Source organism: Nannospalax galili, unplaced genomic scaffold, assembly GCF_000622305.1.
Source record: "Nannospalax galili isolate Female #2095 unplaced genomic scaffold, S.galili_v1.0 scaffold217, whole genome shotgun sequence".
Classification (NCBI taxonomy): Eukaryota; Metazoa; Chordata; class Mammalia; order Rodentia; family Spalacidae; genus Nannospalax; species Nannospalax galili.
In genome coordinates, this window is record NW_008340643.1 from 3,751,299 (window position 1) to 3,767,704 (window position 16,406).

At 41.1% G+C, this 16,406-nt stretch overlaps 1 protein-coding gene across 1 annotated transcript; it reads right to left on the minus strand.

Annotated features, from left to right (window-relative positions):
- Nucleotides 1–7,023: 7,023 nt before the first annotated feature.
- Nucleotides 7,024–15,400, minus strand: Klhl34 (kelch like family member 34). The gene has a single exon (XM_008835728.3). The coding sequence runs from the start codon at nt 12,328–12,330 to the stop codon at nt 10,387–10,389; it is 1,944 nt and encodes a 647-aa protein (XP_008833950.1). The 5' UTR covers nt 12,331–15,400; the 3' UTR covers nt 7,024–10,386.
- Nucleotides 15,401–16,406: the final 1,006 nt, after the last annotated feature.

The following is a 16,406-nucleotide window of genomic DNA, read 5'->3' on the forward strand; positions in this document are numbered from 1 at the left end:
CGCTTACTACCTGGAGATTATATGCAACCTGTTGAGAATCAATGAACTGTTGTTATGCTCACTATGTCCCTCAATTCACAATATTTCATAGTGGAGTAAAATATATATTTAAGACACTAAAGAGGGTCTTCTTTTCCTTCTTTACTCCTGCCAACTAGGACGGAGCCAGAAATGACTGTCCCTTGGCACAGAATACAAATACAAAGTAATTGCTTAAGTGTGATTTTCAAATGTAGCAGTCAATGAAGTTTTATGTAAGAAAGGGGACTTGATAGGTGCTCTCTGCCTTAATAAAATGGAAATTTTAAAATGTGCAATCTGACACAGGCCTAATTTACATGCTATAAATGTACATATAATTTGGGGAAATTTTTATTCCTTCATAGTTCCAGATTTCGTGAATAAATTAGATACAGATTAAAATGTCACTGCAGTAGTGATACACTCCCTCATTAGGAATCACAGAAGTTCCTATATATGTCCTTTGATTTGAATGTGGTCTACACTTTGCCAGTTTTCAGAAACATTCGTTCAAATTGCAAAAGAGCTGGTGTGCAGCCAGTGTTCCAATGGCTGAACCGGCACACTGAAAGAAATTCAGTCAAGAAGCAGGCCTCACCAAGTGTTTGCCTCATCTTCGAAAGCAAGCTTCTTCTAAGAGAATAAAAGCAAAGTTTGAGAAGAAAAAGAATCCTGAAGGGAAATGTGAAGGAGATGAAAAAGAAGAGAACAAAAAGAGAAGAAAATAAAGGTGCTTTCATGTTTTCAGTTGCAACAGTAGCCCTGTAGACTTAATTGATATTCATCTAAGAAAAAACAAGGAAACCAATTGAAAATCATAAAAGAAAATAAAGGTCTGTTTTTGTCTTGAATGTTGACTTCTGTGTTGTTTTGACTGTTGAGCACAGTGATTCAGATTTATAATGTGACTCTGCCCCTCATTCACTTCCTTTGAAAATAAAAGGACTCTTTGTGTAGTCTTAAAATGTTAAATAGTTGCTGACATTTTGTGATAGCCTGGAATCTAAGTCCCTCATCCTTGCCCATTGCACGACTGTGTCTTGTACAGTGTTGCATATGTGTGTGACGTATAGGGGACTAAGGGGGGAGCTTTCTTATCTCTCTGGTAGGACCCACATGATCCAATTGCTATAATTTCAAATGTTTCTGTGTTCCGTCTCATTGTAATCCCTTGTTCAAATGTGCTGCCCAGACATAAACTCATACTTGAGTCTTTGTACAGCTGTCAAACGAGATTCTTTGTAGAATTATGTTGTCTCTTGGTTGAATGCTTTTCTCCTGGATAACATTAAGAAGGGGGAAAACCTTTCACTTTCTTAAATAGTTATCTATGTCATTTTTATATTAAATATCCATTTATTTTTCTTAACGTAAAACTGCATTGAAATTTTATGAAAAATAAAGCTTCAGCCCCAGCATTCCACAATGTTAAGGTCAGAGGACAGGCTGGAGATGTAGCTCAGTGACAGAATGTTTGCCTAGAGTGCACAAGACCCTGGATTTGATACCCAGCAGAGTGACAGGGAAGAGAAGACAGGGAATAAGAGCAAATTAGGTCAAAATATAACAAAACATACTCCCTACAGTGCTAGGTAATGTGGAGATTTTCTTAAAATTAAAAATTACTATGTAAAATACTTCTACATTCCTTAAATTCTAAAACTATAATCAAGATCCTTTTTTTCTTTCACCTTTCAAAACTGAAAAAGTAATAACACTCTGTGCCACCTGATACCTTAACTACTGTAATTCTCATCTCCTAGGTCTCTCCTTTGTACCCTACCCCCTACTCCACGAAATCATATATGTCCTTAGATGCAGTCTTACCTTGAGGAAAATAGAATAATTACTGGATAATTCCCAAGAGTCGTTTCTTGGCTTATCATTTTATTGAAATGGAATTAGTCTGTTCAAATGTGTTCTTGTTTTTGCAACTCCATGTAGTTACTCCAAGTGATCATATGGTTCTGTGCCTTCCTTCTTCCAAGGCATTCTCACTTGAAATTATCATGGATCCATCTTGCTTTTGACTCACAAATCAGTTCTTTTCATAGAATTCCATCCACATATCCATCAAAATCCCCTATGTGCTAAAAAAATTCAAGGAGGAACCAACAGAGAATTTTAAAGATGTTACTTAAAGGAATTTTTGCTTTGGAATTATAATTTTAAGAGATAAATGCTTAGGAAGATAAAATTCATTATAGAAGACAATGATAGCCTGTGCTGACAGATAATAAGGAATTTTCTAATGAAAATACTGAATGAGCATACCTAGCCTTAGCTACTAGCCTCAATAGAAGAGCCTAAAGTTAAATATGGCATTTAAGCAAAACTACTTTTTGACCCTAAATGTTGTCCCTTAAAATTAAGGTATTCTATCTGTTGTGATGGCAAATGCCTTTAATCCCAGCACTCAGGAGACAGAGGTACGCAGATCTCTATGAGCTCAAGGTCAGCCTGGTCTATGTAGCAAATCTAAGCCAGCCAGAACTGCATAGTGAGACCCTGTTTCAAAATTTTAAGAAGAAAAATATTAAGATGTTGTTTTAGGCTTTGGGGAAGTTTTAGGTACACTATTTTTAAAAATGTTTAGAACATCCTTAGCAAAACCCAAGAAATGGTTCAATACTTGCATGAATTATGAAATGTAACCTCTTTACCCCCTCAAGTTTTCTTATCTCTGACCATCATCTTCTTTGCCAGAATGTGAGTATACAGAAACATTTCTGTGTATTTCAACTTATAACAGTCTTAGCATCTGTATAGTTATCTAGTTTATATCTAGTTGTGAACCTTTTCTATGGAAAGCTCAGCAATTTTTATTAGAAGATTACTGTTGTTCATGAAAAACATGTTTATAGGACTACATTTTAAGGAAGTTACACATTAATTAGCACCACCAGGTAAATACATGCTTTAAGTAATTAGTGAAAAATCAGCAGTATATTCTTGTCAAAGTCATGATTTTGGGGGACTGGGCTGCCCAGGTAGAATTCTGATTCCTCCACTGACATGAGGTTGGGACCTTGAGCAAAGTGCTTCCCTATTATAAAATGAAGATTTCTTAGTATCATTGTGAAGATCAAATGAGATTGTAAATGTTAGACTTTTACCCTACTGCCTGGCATATATAAATGTTAAATAATATTATTACTAGTTATGGAATCTACTTTTAAAACTATATCAGAATGTCTAAAATAGTCACATGGACCATGGTGGAATGAATAACTTTCTCTATTTACTTCTTGGGCCAACAATATAAATATTACTCAGATATGACCCTGGATACCTATTAAAAGAAATGCAATATGACCTTGTCTGCTATCCCAAGCAGAATCCTAGTTCGTATTTGTTATTCATATGATAAACAAGTTGATATGTTTATAATTGGTATACTATTATTCCAAGAATTATAAAACAAGATTTTCATTTGTTCAGATCCAAGATCCATACTGAAAACAGTCTTTGAATTTTTCTCAAAAATATTTAAATGGAGTATTTTCTTCCCATATCTTAAAAATATTATAATTTCTGTTAGTACATGCCAGAACTTTTCCTTATAATTGCACATAAATTTGTCTCTAGACTTCATTTTAATTCATTTTAGTTTAAAATATATTTATTGCCAGGCGTGGTGGCTCACACCTATAATCCCAGCACTTGGGAGGCTGAGGCAGGAGGATTGCCATAAGTTTGAGGCCAGCCTGGGCTACATAATGAATTTCTTCGGGTAGCCTGGGCTACAGAAAGACTTGCAGGCCATTCTGGGCTACAGAGTAAGCTTCTGCCTCAAAAACAAGACATTATTTTTTATAATACTTTATCATCAGTTGCTATAATGATGATGAGCCAGGCATGACTATGGCAATTACATGAAACCTGATAATCTGTTAAGCATCTGGATAATCTTAATCACATATATACCAATGAATACTATTCCATCTTACGAAACCTGAAAAAGTGAAAATAAGTTCATTCAATATTAATAAACCAGGAGAATTCTAGCAAATAACTTCTGTGTTTATCAATATATTTAAAAGGAATATTAATATCTTAAGCTATTAAACTTAAGCTATAAAGAAGTATTTCCATGTTGTGTACATTTTATATTGCAGTTCTTTCAACTTAATGAATTCAAGATGTATATGGCTATTTTCTATCAAGAGGCTATTTGGTGAAACATAAACCCCATTTAATCATTCTAAAACAACTGCCTGCCCATAGCGACCTTACTGTATCTGACTAGTGGCTGTGGGGTATTTTGTTCTTTCTTAAGTATTAACATGTTTTCTTAATCATTCATTAGTCTTTTTTTTTTTTAGATAATCCAATTTTAGGACAATTTTCAAAGTACAAAATAACTATTAAACAGCATATTCTCTCCTCTCTCCCTCTCTCTCTCTCTCTCTCTCTCTCTCTCTCTCTCTCTCTCTCTCTCTCAGGTGAAAGTAGAGAAGAAAAATTAGGTGACTCATTGCAAGATTTATATAGGGCACTGGAGCAAGCGAGTCTGTCACCATTAGGAGAACATCGCATTTCAACCAAGATGGAATACAAGCTATCATTTATAAAAAGATGTAGTGATCCTGTAATGAATGAAAAACTACACAGGCTGAGAATTCTTAAAAGCACTTTAAAGGTAAGATAAGAAATGAAAGGATGGGCCAGGCGTAGTGGTGCACACCATTGATCCCAGCATTCTGGAGGCAGAGGCAGGCAGATCTCTGTGAGTTAAAGGCCAGCCTGGTCTACACAGTGTCAGTAGTATTAAATGGGAGGGAGGTGGAGCAAGGAAAAGTCAAGAAGATTCTCAAGCAGAGCAAGTGGAAGTGCACAGGCACAAAGGATATCCTGTTAGTTTTTCAGTCAAGTCCTAAATCACTGACTAAATGTTATGTGACTTAGTTCTAGAAGCAAACAGGATCTGACAAAGACTTTTCCAAAAATGCAGGGGTAGTGTTACTCCTCAGGCTTTCAACTTCCTAAGATAAATGCACCATGTAGCTTAATCATTAAAGATATTAAAAGAGCACAGTCTGCATGTCAAATGCCAAAAGGGTTTGAAATGTTTCATAAATATTCCCTGCACAAACTACAACATACATGGAGTGAAGTCACAGTGATTCATGTTCCATGTTGAAATTGCATAACTGTTCCCTCTACATTATCAGTTCCCGAGTCTAATGCTCCTTTCCCATTATACTCTTCCATAAGTGATTAGCATGCTTTTCATTCTTTTGTCACCCCTAGATTGGGAAGCAGGTGGTAAGGACAGGGGAACAGAGAGGCAGAAGTTGAAGAAGGAGCTTGACAGGAAACACTTCACTGTATGAGGAGAGGGGGAAAGGAGCTGCCTTATAAACCACCTGAGCAGGCCCCAAACCCTTAAAAAAATGAGAACAGAAAAATATCATAACAGAATGCATAGTGCAGTAATTTCAAAACACAAAGGTCAACAGGCTTCTTTAGGAAGTGTTTAAATCTGCAGCATGCTACAAAGACTATAATTCTGAAATATAGATATGTCCCAGAGAAGTAAATGAAATCGAAAAAAAATCAATGTTTTGAAAAAAAATCAGGCAATAACATCCAAGTTTTCAGAGTCAATTATCTTTATGGTATTCATGCAGTTGCTGTTGCAAAGACTCAGAACAATCAATGGATTTGGGTAGCTAGGGCCACAATTCTAGGAAGTGACATAATAGTCAGTAGAGTAATTCCAGTGACTAATCTTATTCCAAAGGTGTCCTCATCCTCCTACCTTCCCGAATTCAGTTCCAAACTGGTTAGGAAGGAAGGCATTTTGAAGCAGGTCAGGCCTCCCCCCTCCCCCTTCCTCTCCCTCTTCACCTGTCTCGCCCTCTCTTTCCATGTTTCTCCCTCTCCTTCTCTTTATGCTCTATAAATTCCCCCACAATATTTTCTCCCTGTGAAAATGAATATGAGCCATTGTCAATGCTCAGCTTGGTCAGTTGTTACTCTATAATGGTCAAAGAAAGATAATGGGAAAAGTCACTATAAACAAATGCACCTTCACTGGTTAAAGAAAAAATTAAAGAACTATAGAATACTGTATTTGGGGGCCTGGAAGAGTAATGGGTTGTGAAATCTTCCAACTCAGACAGAAAGTTGTGCCTTTTTTTTTTCTGATCCATATGTCCTTTATTCCATTACCAACCACCACACCACATCTTATTAAAGTTGTGCCTTTTAACTTCTGGCAGAATATTTCCAGGACTTCCATAGCTCTTTCTTGGATCTATAAAAGAAAGGACTGGGTTTCTCAAACTGTATTAACCCTTTCTTCTGCTTATCTTCCACTTCAGGGATTCTTTTCTTCCACACTTTATACTTGTACCCTTGAGAGTTATACCAAAATAAAGCTTAGTCATCAGCTGAGTCCCAGCCTACAATACAGAAAGTACAGCCATTGTCCATTGTAGAGCTCCAGTGCTATGGGAAGGGAGTCTTAGCATTCACACACCAAGAATTCTATATTTGTGGAAACATAGCGGCCCTGTCTATTCTCACGGAGGCATGAGGAGTTTACCATATAGAAGGAGAAACAGGACAAATAACAAAGTAGCTCAAGAGCTGGGTTGTGATAAGTCCACTCAGAGGCAGAGATGGAATGTTATGAGTGCATCGAGAGAGGAAAAACCTCAAGTATTTAGGGAAGGTTTGACGAAATGAGAGACTTTTGAGTTAGATTTTAAACGTAGAGGATGGTTTCCATAAAGCATGAGGAAGGTTTCCATACATAGAGATGGCCACTAGGAAGGGCCAAGAGAAAAAAATTAAATCATACACAATGAGCAATATATGGCATACCTCAAGGCCAGAAAAAATGCACTAGGATTTTGGTCTAAATAACTGAATGTGAACATATCAAATCTACTTCTTGAAGGCTTCTGAATTTGTTTTCCTATTAATGTGTTTTAAACTTCAATAAAGGTTCATCTTAACCTTAACTATTGAATCCTTTTGTTTTTCAGGCCAGAGAAGGAGAAGTAGCCATTATTGATAAAGTCCTAGACAATCCAGACTTGACATCTAAAGAATTCCAACAATGGAAGCAGATGTACCTCGACCTTTTCTTGGATATCTGTCAAAACACCACCTCAAATGACCCACTAAGTATTTCTTCTGAAGTAGATGTAATCACTTCCTCCCTAACACATACTCATTCATACATTGAGACGCATGTGTAAGTGCATTCTGCCTTCAAGCAATCATAGTACCTGCTGGTACTCTGAACAAGTACATAAGGTAGTTTTTTTTTATCCATGTGTGGGACACTTGACAAGCTATACTTTAATGTTACCAAACTATGAAACAAACCATATATGGTCACAGTACCACTGTCTTTAATGAGCATTTGTATATTTTATATGCAGTCAGTGCTCAGCTTATGTTTACCATGTGCAAAATCAACTATCTTTACTGACTTAAATTAACTTTTGCAAACAATTCTGAATACAGGTGGTCTTCAAGTAGTAAAACCACAAAAAGGCAGTTTTCTAAGATCATCTTTTCTCCCTTTAAGTTAATTTTATATAAACGAGAATTCAAAAGTAAATCACATTTTTTCAGGTGCAGACATCCTTATGGGTGGGAAAGAATTTAAACCTTTTTTATATTTATTAAAGTGTTCTAAGAATTTTCTTAAACATTGCACAAAGTTTAATGCTGTAGTTTTATTTTTGTGAAATGTAGGTGCGTATAAAGAGTTAAGCAAAATAGAAGAGCATCGACATAAGAAAAGTTCAGGTATCTAATATTCGTCTTAATAGTCTATTAACTTGTGATAGCTGGTTAATGGAAATACGATTCCAAATCTATGAGAACACTTAATGGTGTATCAGGGCAAAGCTTTGTAAGATGTTTTTGTAACTAAGACCAAAATTGAAGATAGAGCTGCTTTATTTTCTTGGTTTAAAACTTCCTTTATTTTTGTAGTGATGAAATGCTGATTGTGTACAGAAGAATTTAAGAATGGATTTTTTTAAACAGACTTAACTCACCCAGAAAGGCAGCTAACAGCTATATATACATAGGTTCAGCCCAAACTCGTGTTTTTGAACTCTTAACTCTTAAAAGACAAGGTATAAACTGAAATGAGTGAATTTTCCAGGTAGTTTCCAATTTTCCCCTGGTCTGTTAGCTAAGCTTCGGTAATTATACATCAGGCAGGGAAGTAAAATACATTTAGTTGTGGCAGATAGATGTTGCAATAGAGAAAACAATGTGGAAAACATTTTAATGGACTTCTCTAATAAGGAGCAAGAGGATGGTGGTCATTCAGAGAGATGTCACACTGAATTACATGAGAGAAAAAATTTAGAGGTTTTTCTAGCATTGTGAATTGCTTATAGAGTGGATGAAGTCTATGAAAAAAGTCCTCCTCATATATTTCCATTTATAAGCATCTAGTTTTTGAAAGTGATCACAGCATGAAAATGACTGTGCTGCTTTTTAGTGTCTGGCTGCGTAACGTACAAGTCACAATTTGCTGTTTTTTCAGGAGGAAAGGACCCTCCTTTATTATTCTATATCCTAAAATCTACTTCTAATCAGCTTTATACTGTTGCCTGTACAGCTCAGTGAATGTACTTACATCTTAAGAGTTCATATATATGCCAGTGAATATTTTTGCTGTAGAGGAGAAAGTGAAAACTCCACAGCGGGGATCTTTTTCTTTGCATTTGAAACCACCATTGAATCACTATCGTTTTGCAGACTTTGCACAACTGTACAGGAGAGTGGCCTTTCTACAGCACATTTTCAGTAATCCTATATTTAGTCAAAATGGATGACAAATCATGTACTAATGTTTGTATGGAATTTTGGGTCCAGTGTAATATTTTTATCATTTAAAAAACCCTATTTGTAAAAAACATTTATTTACTGCATGGATATTGACACACATTAAATTTGTGAGATTTTTGTATATGAGAGAGAGAGAGAGAGAGGGAGAAACAAAAAAAAAAACACAAAAAACCCTCTTGTCCTAATATGAAGTGTGCTTGTTACAGGTGTTTAGACGTTGATGTTTACTAGACCAAATGTGTATGATCATTTAAATATATTTGTACATGATGGACATGTCATGTATACAGTGGACAGGTTGTAGCCTGTGCAAAACAAGCAGTTGATGGGAAGGTTAGCTCTGTTGGTACCAAACAGCTTCTACTTTTGTAAAGTCAGCTGTTGTTTTACATGGTAAAAATTAAAACTAATGAATTTTACAAGACTCGTGGCTAGCCTAGCATGAAAGAGACCTTAAGAACACTATATATCTGTACATTTTATTGCATTAGTTTCAAATCTAGGAGAGAGGCAACACTGTAAACTGAAGTCAAATAAATTCAGCTCTTAATGAATCCTTATAAATCACCAACTTTATTCATGCAAAGTGCTTACCACATTTCTCTATGACCTAATCACACAGTCACCCTCACTAACACAACCCCAGTTACAAGTTCTCACTTTGTCACCTCACTGATGGCACAAGCCAGAAGTAACACCTGCTAGGAGCTTACAAATAGCTTTTCTGAGACCTTGAAAAGTCAAAATGGTTTCCCACTTACCTGAAACAACCTTGAACATTTCACCTACTCCTGTTTCCCTTTTTTGTGATTCTTTTGGGGAAGGGAGCCTGGGGGTGGGGGAAGACCACCAAAAGTAGTTAATTATTTTTTACAAATATAGCCTATTGTGGTTAAGGGTTGCTGAAATATTACTCAACCAAATGAGCTGCCTACAGCCAGTGTGAAAGCAGGTGGGGACGGGGAACAGAAAAAAATTAACCAAAGATAGTTTCTCAAAGAAATGCTTTCTTAGAGACCTTTTCCCCGCAGTCCCTTATTATGGAAGTATCAGAGCAGAACTCTGTGGCTTTGGATCATAAAATCTTCTCCTTACAATTTCATGCAGTTTAACCCAGGTGCTTCACTCCACGATTGATTCAAATACTATCATGTTCTGGGACTATTATAGCCTTTATAGCTAACAACTTTCTTGAGGGGGGCAAGACATGAAAGTAGTCACTGGCACCTAAGGGAAATACTTAAAGAGGGGAAATAAGGTCCCTTTTTAAACACCCTTCTCTAACCCAGTGTGAGTCTTTCTGAAAAATTATCAGTTAAGTAAAGCTGATTCATATCTTTCCATTTGACCTTTCCTCTTTTGGCTATCCTGTAGTTCAAAGAGAAAGGTTTTTCTTCTGTGAGGGATCTTGTTTGCCTCCTTAACCCTCAGAACTGTCCTATCCGTTCTATCCGAGTCCCAATTCTTAGGAAAAAATTGCTCTACAAGCAAGATCAAGAAAAAATTTCTCCTGGATTCCCTGGAAACATCTATTCAACCCAGCACTAAATCTAGCGCCTCCCCAGGCTCTCCCTCCCTCTCTTCTTCCTGACCTTCAGGCAACTGCAGCACAGCACACTGAAGGCCACTCCAGGCCCAAGGCAGTGCACAGCCAAGGTCTTCCCAACGGTCCAGGTCGAGGTCATAGCCCACTACATTCCGGGTAGGCACCTGGCGTGATTGCCGCCACTTAAGACCGCCCAGTAGCAGCACTGTCTCTTCTACCACTGCAAGTCCGTAGCAGAATCGGTCATAAGGTAGTGCCCGCAAACGCGTCCACTGGTCTGTGCCAGGGTTGTAGCGCTCGATCTCGGAGAAAGGCTCATATCTTCCTAGAAAGGCAAACACTGCGCCTTGCAACACTGCAAGGTGGTGCCCATAGCGGGCTGTGCCCATGGGCGCCCTCTTGTTCCAGACCCTCTCTCCTGGGCCAAGGGAGTACAAATCCCTGAGGCTACTTGAGCCTCCCTCGGCTCTCCCGCCCTTGCCCCCCGAGATGTACACAACACCGCGCTCCCCGACGGCACCCGCGTGACCGTGCAGTGCGCGTGGCAGCATCCCAGCTGCTGTCCAGCGGTCCCTACGCAAGTCGTACATCTCTACAGAGGCCAGTGCCTCGCCGCAGGCGCCCAAGCCCCCAACAGCCAGGAGACTTTCGCCCACGACACCACACCAGAAGTAGGCCCGAGCTTCTTGCATGGCGGGCACCTCTGTCCAGGTGTGGAAGCGTGGGTCATAACGGTGCACTTGGGCGGTGACTGACCTTGGACCATCAGCCAGGGAGCTAGAGGGGCTGCCAGAAAGGCTCTCCCCTCCCAGGACAAACAGGAAGTTGCCTGTGGTACACATGCTGTGACCCAGTAGGGGTGCAGGCAGCTTTGTCAAGCTGTGCCAGCTGTGGTTGTACACGTCAAAGGACACCACGTCCTGGGTGAGCTCCCACTCTTTCTCTTCTTCCATCTCTTCTTCCTCCTCTTCATCTTCCCCCTCCTCCTCAGGTTCAGGTGCAGGGTGCCGGTTCCTTACTATCCCCCGTGGGTCCACGACTTCCTCAGTAACCGTCTCCCGAGCCCTGCATCCCCCAACCAACAAGATACGGATCTGGGGGCTCCGGATACTGGTCTGTTCGCCCTGCATGAGCGGCTGGCGGGAGGGTGCTGTGTGATAGTTGAGGGCCTGAATGATGAGGCCCTTGACCCGAGTGGGTAGGGTGAGGCCTGAGCCTGAGTACATGCGCCGCAGCACATCTGCAGGCACTAAGCCAAAGCGGATACAGCCAAGCACCGTTGAGCTATGTGCCAGGCGCTGAGCGGCCGGTTCCTGCCGCAGCCAGGCCAATGCCAGGCCCAGCAGTTGTGCCTCAGATACCCGTGCTACGTTGGGGGCGCCCAGCACAGCCTTCAGGGACATAGGATTGAGTTCCAGCAGCCCCGCAGGGCCCATGCCCATCACAAGGAGCCCCCGCAGGTGGCGCACGATGCAGCGTTCTGCCACGTCCAGGGTGTGGGCCAGGCCAAAGCGAGCAGCCAGATTGGCAATGAAGCAGCAATTCTCTGGGGACAGCTGACGCTCCAGGTAGTGGCCACACAGTCCCAAGGCCTCTGTGACTTGCAGATAACTTGCGGCCTCCAGAGTGTCCTCCACAGTGTCCATGGAGAGGGGCAGCCAGGCAGTGTAGATGAAGTCCAACAGGCGCTGCAGGCCTGCCGCCGACGGCACGTGCAGATGAATGACAGGCGCGCGGGATTCCCGAGTGTGGCTCTTGAACAAGGCTTTGAAGTAGTCGCTGGAACAGGCCAAAAGCGACCTGTGCACCGGGAACTCGCTGCCCTCGACCTCTAGTGTCACATCGCACAAGAAGCCCTCAGCACGTAGGGCCTGATAGCCGGTGAGCAGTGAGCCCCCATGAGCTTTGCAGTAAGATAAGAAGTAACTCATGATGCCCGAGGTGGCGGGAAGCTACCAGGAGGGGAGTGGTGCCAGCCAAGCGCAGCTGGAGGCATCCCGGGGCACAAAACCCCCAAATTGCCCGCTGGAGCTGCAGAGCCCCCTAGCAAAGGCCCATTTTTGTCTGCTCAGCTTAAAATTCAGGGCTCCTTCCTCCAGGCCCGCAGGTCTGCCCGTGCCCCTCTCAGGGGAAAACCTATGTAAAGAAGGTTTCCAAAAAGCCCTAGTAGCGAAGGATGAGGATTTCCGAGACGTCCAGAGATTGCTGGGATTGGTTTCTTCTGCGGAGAATGACAACGCGTTCCCCAGCGTCTCCTCCCCCACACAATTTGGGGAGCCCACACTCGCGTGCCAGGGGCGGCGGTGGCCGCGCACCATCACCTGGAGAGGTCGAGCTGCCAGGGCACCAGCGCGGGTGCTGGATCTCCAACGCGCCAGATGCGTCGATGTGGCCCCTGCTGTGGGTGTCCAGGGAGCGTGGGCTGAGGGCTCTGACCTCCTGGGCTTGGAGCAGGAGGACAAGTTCTGCGGGCACCCGCGCAGTCCCAGGACAACTGGCTAGGGGGCAGGGGGTGAGTTTGTTCCGCGCAGTGGATCAAATCAAAGCCTAGAGGATTGGGGGGAGCGGGTTGGTAGCAGGATTGGAGGCTGCACATTACACGCCGGTAGCTCACAGGGACAGGAATAGTGCTCGCCTAGGCCGGCCTGGCGCGCCCCGCCCCCAACCCCGGCTGCTGGCTGCAACTTGTCATCAGAGCCTGGGAGGAAGCATCCCGGGCCAGGTCCCTGACTCTGGTGACCCGACTGGCCGTCAGTCCCCGGGGGTTCGGTCACTGGAACCCTTTGGGGAGTTGATTTGTTAGGGAGCCAAAGTTCATTAAAGGCGGGAGTCCCTGAGGACGCTTGGCCTCCTGTTGTTCTGGAAGGGGTTGCTGTCTGTGCTGAAACACTGGCGACCTCCTGATGCCCCTGTGCCTGGAAAAGAAGCCCTAGGCTTAACTTTCGACTTTGAAGAGACCCTAATTAGTCCCGCACAAGCGGGGATTAAGCAGCGATTTTTGAGCTCTGACACCCTGGCGGCTGTTGTGCTCAGAGAAGACTGGCACTGGCCACACCTGAGCGAATCCTGGGCTCCCTGAGTAACTCCCTCCTCACCTGCACTCTGGGCTGTGGGATCCTGGGACCACTCTGGGCCCCTTCCGGGTGCAGACCAGCAAGCCTCCCAAGCTACCTTGTTTCACATTTGGGCATTTGCTCGCACATCGTCTCTGACCCCAAATAAGATCCCTTTCCTGTTCTTCTGGAATCCATATCTTTGCAGCTGGGAGAAGTTGTAACTACCTTGATTTTTCTGTCTTTGAATGCCACGCTGTGATCTAATTACTGGTTGCTGCAGCTTCAATGCCATAACAAGGTAATGGATAATAAAGTAGCAAAACTCAGTAGAGTTGTAGTTTCTATGGCCCATCCTCATGAAGTTATTTTTATAAGAAACACCCAGCACAGAAATGATGACTAAAACTACCTCGCCTGCATCTGACTCCTAAAAGACTAAATGGCTAACATAACTGTTCTTTCTTGGCAATTTGGAGGCTTCAGTTTTGTTTTGCTTTCATCTAGAATTTATTTTCCGTAGTTTCCAACATGACCCCTCTGGCAATCTGTTTTGGGTGAGTCTTTAAAGAGTGTCTGAAAAAAGTTATATTTCAGACTGTTGAAGTTGTATTTCACAGGAGAAAAAATAAAGTCCTAGGAAGGGTAAAACTCGGTCCTTTCCTATTCTGTGTGCCATCAGTACTTATAAGGTCTCCAATCAGAAGTAATTCTTTAATTGCATAAAATGTTAATAAAAATAATTCTACTGCCAAAAATAGAATTGAAATATAGCTTAAATTGCCAAATTATAAAGTGCAGGTAGGGGCTGGGATTACATTTTCTTAACTTTAGACTCTAAAAGTGTTCCAACAAAAATTGACAATGTCCAAGTGGGCAGCCCCAAACACACACATGTACATAGACTCAATGCATTGTATACAGAAATGTCTTTTTATAAATATATGTATATGTAACAAGAATAAAGAAGAGGACAAGAAATTGTGAGTGAGTTGAGAGAACATGGGAAGATTTGGAGGGGAACTGGAAGGGCTTGGAAATCATGTAAATTCAATACTCATGTAAGAACTTCTCAAAAACTAAAAGATACACATTTAAAAAACAAAAAAGATCTAATGTTAGAGGTACAAACAGATTCATGAAGGGTGTTGTTCTTTGGGAGATGCTATAATGTTTGGTTCAAAAGTGAAATACCAGTACGGTTCATTTTGCACAATTCCCATTTTAAACTTAAGTGGCCTTCACTCAACATAATTGAATTTTGCTAGAAAGGAATTTGGGAGATCATTAAGCTAAGCCTTGGACTTTTCCTCCAAAATTCCATACTTCCTTTTAAATAAATGTGGCAAATGAGCACCAGAGAAGAGTCTACTTTGTCTGGATGATTTTGATATTGAGCTACAGAATCTGGTCACGAATCCAGGGCTCCCTTCCCACTATATTGTGTGGCCCAATGTAAGATAAAAACAAAATTAGTGCAACAGACATTACTTAAGCCAAATATTCAAAGTGATAAAGTACATTCATCATCTTATTAATTTAAAAACAACAGAGTTTTTTTGAACAGCATGTTTTATTTTACTCCGAAGTCAAATCACATTCCAACAGACGTCCATCAACAAGCATTTAAGTTGAATTCAGAATGTCACATTTCAGAATTAAGATGCTGTCAAATTTTTTAAGCTCTTACCATCAAAACTCCAGTTTTACATAAAAATAATGTGTTTATTGCTAGCGCAACATGCCAACCTAACATGTTTTGCCAGTGAAGAAGTGATGGAGTGTGTTAACTGAAATCATGTTTACATTATTTGTGCTTGTAAAACCTCTTTTAGAAAATGTAACTGTCAATCCAAGAAAACCACTGTCCTTTGAGTAATGGTTGTGTACTGTTAAGAGTTTTTATTCCTGTACAATATTAAGTATGCTAAATAAAAAATTTAGTGTGTGTGTGTTTAAACTGTGTAAGATATGGATCTTAAATTGGTATCTTAGTCCAGTCAGGCTTCTATAAGAAAGTACTTTAAAGAGGATACTCTATAAAAAAGAGAAATTCCTTGCTTAAAATTCTGGAAGCAAGGAAGTCCAAGAAAAAGAAGCAAAAGATTCAGTGTCCAGCATAGACTCTACTTCATAGATGATACCTGCTTACTGCACCTCACATGGCAGAGACAGAGAGGCAAACAGACTCCCTAAGGCATTAATCCTATTCACCAAGGCAGAGCATTCATAGTCTAATCACTTCCCAGAGTCCATACTTCTGAAAGGTCTTACAATTGGAGATTAAGTTTCAACATAAAAATTTGGGAAGACACCTATATTCAGACCGTAACAATAAGGATTCCTAGAAACTTGCCTTGTGATGCAACCTGAACAAATATTGGTGGGTGGATCTGATGGAATTATATGCTCATTCTGCTTAAAATGTTATGTTTATGAGTTGCCCTGCCCCTGGTAATCTATCAACTCCTCCAGAGGAAGAACTGTTTCTTGGCTTCTGTATCTCAGCTTCTATCTTAGTCCTTGGAACAAACAATGTTGTGTTGAACACATGCAGGGAAGGAACAACCGTTGTTCTCCCTTCACACAACTTGGGTTTAACACACTTCCTGGTAAGGCCATGAGTTTACATCCCTAAGAATCAAATGAGTAACCACAGGTGGCTCTGACTATGAAGTCTGAGTGAACTTGACCCTTCTGAGGGTTTAGTACCTTGTCTACTGCCTGGTGCTGTCCTGTTTCCCCTATCCTTTAGCCAGACCAAACCCACATGGCTCTCACATCTAGTTACATGTACTACTTGCCCCCACTACCCAGATACATAGTTCCCCGATACACTAGAAGTTCCTCATGTTCCAGTTAGCATGGCTGAGCTTCTTCAGAATGCCTCACTCCTCACCCTATCAAACCTAATGAAACTCTCCAAATTGCCCTGAACCCTCAGTACTTGTCAT